The sequence below is a fragment of the Ammospiza nelsoni genome, chromosome 11, assembly GCF_027579445.1.
Source record: "Ammospiza nelsoni isolate bAmmNel1 chromosome 11, bAmmNel1.pri, whole genome shotgun sequence".
Taxonomy (NCBI): domain Eukaryota; kingdom Metazoa; phylum Chordata; class Aves; order Passeriformes; family Passerellidae; genus Ammospiza; species Ammospiza nelsoni.
In genome coordinates, this window is record NC_080643.1 from 11,919,804 (window position 1) to 11,928,483 (window position 8,680).

At 58.5% G+C, this 8,680-nt stretch overlaps 1 protein-coding gene across 1 annotated transcript in view; it reads right to left on the reverse strand.

The window, feature by feature from the left end:
• NCKIPSD (NCK interacting protein with SH3 domain) overlaps window positions 1–2,315 on the reverse strand; it is a 51,413-nt gene extending 49,098 nt beyond the window's left edge. The window contains exon 1 of the mRNA XM_059480310.1: window positions 2,093–2,315. Coding sequence (XP_059336293.1) covers window positions 2,093–2,263 — 171 coding nt within the window. The 5' untranslated portion in view covers window positions 2,264–2,315. The remainder of the gene's footprint in view (window positions 1–2,092) is intronic.
• Between the last annotated feature and the right edge of the window lie 6,365 nt (window positions 2,316–8,680).

The window sequence follows — 8,680 nt, forward strand, 5'->3', positions numbered from 1 at the left end:
CCTGGACATTGAGCAAACAGTCTCAAGCACGCTCTTGGTGAGCAGATGCTTTCTGCCATGAATAAACACATGTTTTGACTTCATATCAGCTCTTCAGAGCTGGCAAGATGCAACAGCAGAAAGTCAGTCACAGACACGCAGGATGACTGCATCTGCAGAGCAGCAAATTAGATCCTGCTGCTTCCCACATCATCAACAAATTCAGGTGCTGGAAATTTAATGGCCAAAACACAGCTGAGCAGATGCAGGGAAGACTCTGTTTCCCACAACAAGGTCTAAAGGCATTTGGGAAAGTTACAGCTGAACTAGAGGGAATGCTCACAGAGTCACCAGCAATGCTGCTTTAGTATCAGTGCATTGCTAACATGTCAGGAGTTAGCTTGGCAGGCTGCAAGCTGTGTTGGGGCTGTAGCAAAATATAATGTTAGAAATGAATGTAAAGTCACAGAATAAATACTTTTCCTGTAAGATCTTGAGATGCATACTAGCAAGGTACCTGCAAGAAAAACTGGCATGAGTGAGCAGCCTAGGAGAAGGCTCCTGCACCCACAGCAGCGAGAAGACGTCATGCCACACAAGCAAATGAAGCAAGAGACTGCAGAGAGGAAACTCATGAGCAGCAACCTGGAGCTATGCCACTGTGGGGTTTTAAGATCTAGCAGTTAATAAGGTCTTTGCTCTGTAACTAAATAGCTCCTGTAAAGAGGTTATTAAGGGCTTATTGATACACAAGATGTCCCCTTCCGTCAGGCCATCCTGCCAGGCTGCAGAAGAGCCCCAGCTTCACAGGATGGATGGATCAAGTGGCCATCAGAGAGACCTGGCGTTGCCCTGACACACATACACACTCTCCTGTTAATGCTTGTCTCACTGGAGTGCTCTGCAAAGCCCACACCCACACTTACTTACAGCCTGAGTTACTGCTAATCAGAAATTCAATGGCATCTGAAGGATCAGCAGCAGCACACTAAAATAAAGAGGGTTGTCACCATTTTCAGACAGACTCCAAAATGCCCCTTTGTAACATTCACACGCATTTCTGAGCGGTTACCCATTCACTGATGCAAAGAGTCTTCAGCATCCAGGTCCCACAACTATCCTGTGGCCCAGAAGTACCAAAATTCATGGCCCCCTCCATGAATTAATTCTATAATGCCTATTTTAATTTTAGAAGCCACGTTTTCTCACTAAGCAGCCCCTGCACTGTACAAACCCCATGTAACCTCTTTCCCATGACCCTTGCATGGCACAGTGCTCACACCCAGCAGCAAAGGGTGCACTCCATCCTCTGACCCCAGTTAGGGCCACAGCAGGTGCTCAGACCCTGGGTAATTCCTGGTATCACCAGCTTGGCTGTCAGTGCTGCCATGGCCCGTCCTGTCCTCCAGGACAGCAGGGGTGTGCTGTGGGTGTCGTGTAGAAGGACGATCACCCCTCAGTACTCAGTGTGGGGGTACCACACACACGGAGCCCCCAGGCTGAACAGCCGGGGATGGCCATAGGAGTGCCACTAACTCACACCAACCACGGCTGCTGGCCGGGACACTCCGGTTTACCTGCAATCATGTTTACTCCGGGGAGGAGAATCCCCCTCAGCATCTCCCAGGGATTTTCCCATCTTCCTCTCCCAATTCTGCAGGAGTGAACAGCCCGTCAGACTTTCAGGCCCTGGAGATCCGTATCCAGCCCTATCCTCGGGATGAGCCTACTGAGCTCTCACTTTCTCCCTGCCCCGCAGGGCTGGCGCTCCCCAAACCTGACACCACGGGAGATGTCTCCTGCCTCCCTGCCACCACGGGACTCCCATCCCACGGTGTCCCAGACCGTTCCCACTGCCGCACACGGGGCAGGGGCAGCCACGGCCACAGAAATCGCGCAGCCCTTTCTCCAGACGGGCCAGCGGGGGCATGAGCGACTGGGGCTGTGCTGCTCCGAGCAGCGGGCTGTGCTCTGCCACCGCCCCGGCACTAACCCAGCCTGGGACAGCCAGCAAAGCCCCGCTGCCTGCGAGGGGCCAGGCCAGCGCCGCCCAGCCCCGGGACCTCCGGCAGAGCCGCCCCCGCCCGGCCCGACCCGGCCCGGCCCGGCCCACCTGCAGCCGCTGGAGGTAGGAGGCCGGCGCGTAGCCCGTCTCGCCCGAGCCGGCGCGGGTGACGAGCCACCAGTGCTGGTTGCTGCGCTCCAGCAGCAGGAAGGTCTCTCCGGCAGTGAAGGGCAGCGAGTTGGGCTCGGCCGAGCGGAAGCTGTACAGGGCCCGGTACATGGCGGCGGCACCGGCACCGGCAGCACCGGCACCTCCGCCCGCCCGGACCGGACCGGGCCCGCCCCCGCCAGCCCCGCCCACACGGTGCCGCCGCGCCCCGCCCCCCGCGCGGTACCGCCCCCTGGCGGCGCGGCGGCGCCACTCCCCCGGCCCCGCCGGCCCCGCCCCGCCCAGTGCCGCCCGCCCGAACCGGCAGGGGGCGCCAGCGGCTCGCGCAGCGTCCTGAGGCGGCACCGACCCCGATACCGACCTCGAGCACCGACCCCAGGCACCGATCCCCGCACCGACACCGACACTTCCCCCCGCACCGACTCCTGAGGCACCGACCCCGGCACTTGCACCTGGGACTGACCCCCAGAACTGACCCACGGGACTAAGCCATGAGACAGACCCCCAGAACCCGGGACTGACTGCCGGGACTGACCCCCGGCACCGACCCCCGAGGGGCGGTTGGCAGGATCCATAAGCACGGGCGCTTTCCCGGCACCGGCCCGTTCGTGTCCCTCCTCAGTCACACACCGGCCTGGGGCACTGCCGGCTCCTGGGGTCACCGCTCCCGCCCGGCCCCTCTGTCCCCGCCGTGGCCCAGCTGGCCGCAGGCACATCGCTTCCCCATTAAATCCACCCGTCCTGGCCATTGTCCCCGAGCTGCCCTCCTCTCGGAATGCCATATTGGAGCACCCGGTACCACTGAGCCCCCAAGTCCTTGTGTGCCCACCAGTCCCACCCTGGGTGCCACGAGGGCTTCCCCCAGCAAGCTCCCCCAGCATGGGATCGGGGCACGACCATGGCTGGCTCTGACCCGCAGCGAACACAGTGACCTGGCAGGTGGCCATGGGAACGTGGGACATAGCCTGTCAGGCCTGGAGCTCTCCATGAAGACAGAGCAGCCCCCAGCCTCATTCATCTCCTTGCCCTGTTCCAAGAGAACAACCCTTTGGGACATTACCTCCAGCGGCCCAAGACCCCTGCAAGACACCCCACCTCCCAAAGGCATCAGCAGCTTCCCTTGATCCCTGCTGCCCAGGGATCTGAGCCCTTCTTGCTGTCCTGGGGGAGTGGGTGGCAGCCCTGTAGGGCACCGTGCCCCCTCCCTCTTCCCCAGAGCAGCTTTCTCCATGCTGCCCTAGGAACGAGACACATTTTCCACCTGACAAAGCCAGCACAGAGAGCCTAGGAGCAGGGTGAGTGGGGACCTGGTTACAGCACCCCAGTGGGACTAGTACATACTCCTGCAGCCAAGCCCACCACTGACACCCCTTACCCATGCTGCCCACCCCTGCCATCCTGCCAGAATGCAAGAATGCAGAGATGGAACAGTCCACAGATCCCTGCTCACAGTAACAGGGGGGTTTAACTCATCCAGAAACCATTCTCAACCCAATCCAACCACTGGTAATACAATAAAAACCAGGCTTGCTGCAGCCATAACCCCCTGCCTGCTCCCAGCTCAGCCCACCCAGGCCCTCACTTTCCCAGCCTGGCAGTGAGATAATTCATTCTGATCCTGGTTACGCAGGGAGGGAGGATGGAGTGGGAGTGAGCGGTTGCCTAGACTCCCCCACTGCGGCGGGTACCGGGAATCACTGCGGTGTATGAGCTGGAGTTGGGCACACTCAGGCTGGAAAAACAGTGGGGTGCTTTAACTGACAACTGTGAGATGTAATCAGGGCTGAATCCTTCAGGAGCCCTTCAGGTCTGGACTTCCTGCCTGGTCATGGTCCCTTCCAGATGCCCAGCAGGGAACAGCATGATGGTGGGCAAGGGCTGGGCAGCCGGGGATCACCACTGCAGAAGAGAAAACGTTCCCGTTTGTGGAGTCATTTGTATCCCACAGGAACACAATTCTCTGCTTTTCTGTCCCCTGCCTGGATTGGCTGCAGTGCTCACCCTGCCTCTGTGTCCCCACTCCAGGTGAGCCCTGGCCATCCCCTGGCACAAGCCCAGCTGTTTGTGCTGGAACAACGGCGCTTTGTTTCCACGAAGTCAGCAGCACAGGCTGTGCTGGCAGGCAGAAGCAGCTGAGGGGGATGCAGGCACCCCCCAACCACATCTCACGTGCACAGAAAGAGCAGCAGCAGTAGCACCCCAGTGTCTTGCTGTGCTCAGCACAGCATCCCAGCTCTGCCAGACAGAGGCTGGGAAGGATTTCTCTGTAAAGGCCCCCTTCTTCTGCATCTGGCTAGAATGCAGAGCCCAAGACAAATTCCTGCTGCTGAGGAATCAGCTCTGAATTGCAAGTGCCAGGTGATTTATATTGAACAGGGAGGGTCAACGAACAAGGATCCTGCTGCGTCACTCGCAGGTGATTTTTAAAGCTGAACTTGAGACCTCGGGAAAATAATACTTGCATCCCTTGCCCTGAGAGCCTTGGGGGACTGGGATCACTGTAAGCCGTGCAGGGCTCAGTGTATGCATGGCAGCCCCCACACTCCTGTTTTCCTCCCGAGCTGTGGAGGGGAAGTGTTGCACAACAGCACTCATATGATTGGAACACAAACTTGCCAGCTCCACATACACTTATATAATTCTGCACCGTCTGCTCGTCAACACGTTGCAAAACAGCAGTGGGATCAATCGCTCTACTTTTAGGTATACAAATATTATTGCATTCCCACCAGCCCTCTCTGGGTGAAAAGTCATAGGGATGTGAGGCGTTGTGAGGACCCCAGGCCCACAGCTCTGGGGACAGTGTCTTCAGTGTGTCCTGCAGGGGCTGGGGCTGTCCAAGGCCAGGATGGGCAGGCATGTCCTTATTTCACAATGTCCTGATGGCCCTTCCTCCTGGAAAACCTCACTAAGAGGCTGTAGATAGGACCCTCGAATTGCATACATCCGTATCACTTCCAGAAGATCTCACGTCTCCAACTACATCTGCTCCCTTGCGGGAGAAGCCCCCAAAGCTGTGCTACCTGCAGGGAGCTGGGAAGGGTGCTCCGCCAGGCAGGAGCAAGCCCTGCTCCTGGCCCTTGCAAGGAGCACAGTGACCCGTGCTGAGCCCGAGAACACCCGCAGGGCGCTGCTGTTGGACGGCCGCTTCCCCGCAGAGCACATGCGGAGGAGCCGGAGCTGCCGGGGCAGGGGGCGGCTCTGGGCCCGCTCTGTTCCGCCTGCCTGCCGGGCCGAGGTGCCCGCAGGGCTCCTTGCGCAACGCGTCCTGCACAAAGCCGGGGCTGGCTGGGGCCCAGACCCCTCCTGCGGCCGGAGGAAGGAGCCTGCCAACAGCTGCACTTCCTAGAAACGAAGAAGACAGAAGGTCGGGAGAGTTGAGGGATGGCGGAGGGGGGCCCGGGGGATGCTGCGGGGAGGACTGAGGCGCTGCGGGTTACGAGGCGAGCAGCACACAGCCTAGCCTGCCCTGTGGCTTCTCTTCAGGAAAACAAGCTCTTTGGCTTCACAAAACAGCTCCCTGCTCTTTGTTAAACTCTGCTCGAGTCCAGAGCTGAGGAGCCCCTTCCAGCCCACGCACTCTGTGGGCCAGCACTGCTCCTTCCCAGCTCTCCCATGCCATGCTGTGGAAAACATTCAGGACAGTGACACATTTTCTGCCACCAGCCCAATAGCCAGACAGAAGGCATTTGGAGGCTGAGGGAAGTGTGGCACAGGGGTAAGGTGCTTGGCAGTGAGAACACCACTCCCTGGGCTCCCCAGGCTGTCCTTCCAGCTGCAGGGCTGCTGGGTGAAGGGCACTCCTGGCCTCACATCTGTCTCCAAGCAGGCCAATGCTGCCTTGCCCAACACCACCCTGCTCACGTCCTTGTCTCGTTGCATGGGAAGAGTAGCAAAACAAGGGGTTGCCTGGGGTGCAGCAGTGGATCCTGCCTCTGTGGGCTGCAGGAGCTCCTCTGCTTCTCTTTGAAAGAAAAATTGAAAGGACTCCACACGGGGCCAATGCAGCCTGTCACAGCTGAGCTGGTGGGGACACTGCTATGGTGCAAACCCAAGGAAGAGAAGACAGAGGCCATCACCTCATCTGGAGCTGGCAGCCCAGCATGGCAGGCAGCAGTCTCCACCATGTGAGGTGTTTCCAAGGGTTACCCTTTGCTGGCCATATGGTTTGTGGGGCAGGAGGGACAGGGACCATGTCCCTGCTTACATGCTTTCCATGAGGAGGAGTCCTGGGCTGCGGGCTGGGTGCAGCAGGCCGTGGTGAGCAGGTGAGGGGTGCTGGGATGGGGATCCCCACTAGTGGGGATCGGAACTCGGTGCCCAGCCTGGTGGGGCCATCTCCAGGGCTTGTTCTGCTTTCATTTAGGTGTCTGAGTTACAATCTTCAAACAAAAGCCAGGCAACAGAGGGCTGGGGGAGGCCCCTTAGCCAACCCTCATTTCCATACCATTGAAGGAAGGTGGCTTTGCTCCCAGACAGGGACACAAGCCATTCATTCCCTGGCCCCTCTGCCCTGCCCGACATGACTCCAAGGCTTGGGCACCACTGGAGATGGCCACAGGGCCGTGCAGGACCCTCACCCTGTGCCAAGGATGGATCCATGCACAGGATGGACAGACAGTGGCCCCCAACCCCACTACAGCATCACCAGTTTTTTACCCTCCAGTTAAACAAACTTAAGCCCATCACCATTAGAAACAGGGAAGGCACAGCTGCAGGGCCACACACAGCAGCCACTGTCTCCAGCAGTGAGTGCCCCAGAGGGATCAGGGCACAGGGTCCCTCTGCCCCCCTGTGCTGAGAACCACCGTGTCCCCAGTGGCTCTGGTCTGAGCCCCTTGCAGCCCCAGGGCCACAGAGTGAACCATTCTTCCCTGGGCAGGGAGCACAGCAACTTGGGGCCGCTGCCCTGTGAGATGTCACTGCTTGGCAACAAGGAAATACTTTGTTCTCGCTCCATAAAAGGCATTTGTGTGTCCCTCCCCACTGGCACAGGCCCAGCTCAGGGGAAGAAGTCCAGCAGCTACTCAAGAGGCAGCAGCACAGGATGGGGACAGTGCAGGGACAAAGGTGCCCTCTCCTCCAGCAAGGCCAGGGGCTGTCCCCTGCCTCTTCTTGCTTCTGCCCTGCCCACCCCCAGTGCCAGGGAAGCTACTTAGCAGAAGATCCTGGCAGGTCCACAGAACACCACTCACCCCCCACCTCAGTCCCCAGTGCCCTGCCAGCAAAGCAGAGCTCAATTCACTGGAGAAACCAGTGCCAGCTGCAGGAATGTGTTTCATCTCTAGCCAGCTGATGCATGGCAATTCCCATCAGCCACCCCAGTTTTGGGCTAGCAGTGACCTATTTATGTAAGGCAAGCTCTCCACAAGCCTGGGCCTGGTGCAGCACCCTTCAGGGCAGCCACAGGAAACCAGGAGCAGGTGCCTAGGGGCCTGGACCTAGCCAGGCTGGACTCATGCTCTCACCCAGCCCCTCAAAGCAACCAGTGCAGGGTCAGAGCCAGCCCACTGCAGCCACCCTGGTCAATGGCCCTGCTAGGGCAGGGCTGGCAGGAAAAGGTGGGTCTTCTCCAAGCATCAGGAAGCACACAGGGAGGAGACCAGACACAGGGGAGCCTTGAGGAACAGGGACGTGCGCTCAGCATTGTCCTCCACAGAGCAGAGGCTGCAGAAATTACAGAATGGGGGCTCCCTGCCAGGGCACAGGCTGTTCCAGCTCCTGTCCCCCATCCCAGCAGCAGGGCTGCTCTGTGGAGGTGCCTCTCCCATGGTGCAGGGCTCCTCAGGACACGAGGGAACTAGCCCAGCTACCCCTTCCCAGTGCCCTTTCTGGCACAATCAGCACGGAGGGAAGCTCACAGTCCAGGGAGGACCACAGCTGTGGGGAGCCATGCTCAGAGCATGCACACAAACAAAAAAAGCCCTCGAGTCTATTCCCGAGCACAACTACTGCTCTCCCATTATTCCACCCCTCTGTCCTTTGCCATGGTCCAACAGGCCACCACCAGACCACAAACAGCCACACCAACCCCTGCTCATCCCATTTCTGCCTTCCAAGAAGCCCAGGCACAGGGCTGGAGAGCCATTTACAGTGATTGTGGGAACCCCTTTCCCACCCCAGCATGTTGGCAGTTACACAATTGCCTTTCCACAAATAAGAAATTGCCTGGAGGGATATGTGCAGAACAGCATGGAAGGAAAGAAACCCGCTCTTGAAGTTTGCAAGACAATATCCGATTTAGGTACTTGCACAGGGGTTACCCTTTTTTTAACCTTCAAGGATGTGGCTCAAGGAAGGGATTTTTCCCCTTGATGTTTTGCTGTTACATAACTCAAAGTAACTAAGGAAAAAGGTCTTTTCTGTTCCTGCTCCCTCCCTCCCAGCTGCTGCAGCCCAGGAAGCTCCCAACCACCTTGTTGCTGTGGAGCCCTGGCACAGCATCTCTTAATCCTCAGACAATATTGGCAAAAGGATTTTAGCAGTGCTGGCCTGAGCCCACAGGTGCCTCCACCTTCCTGCAGCAGC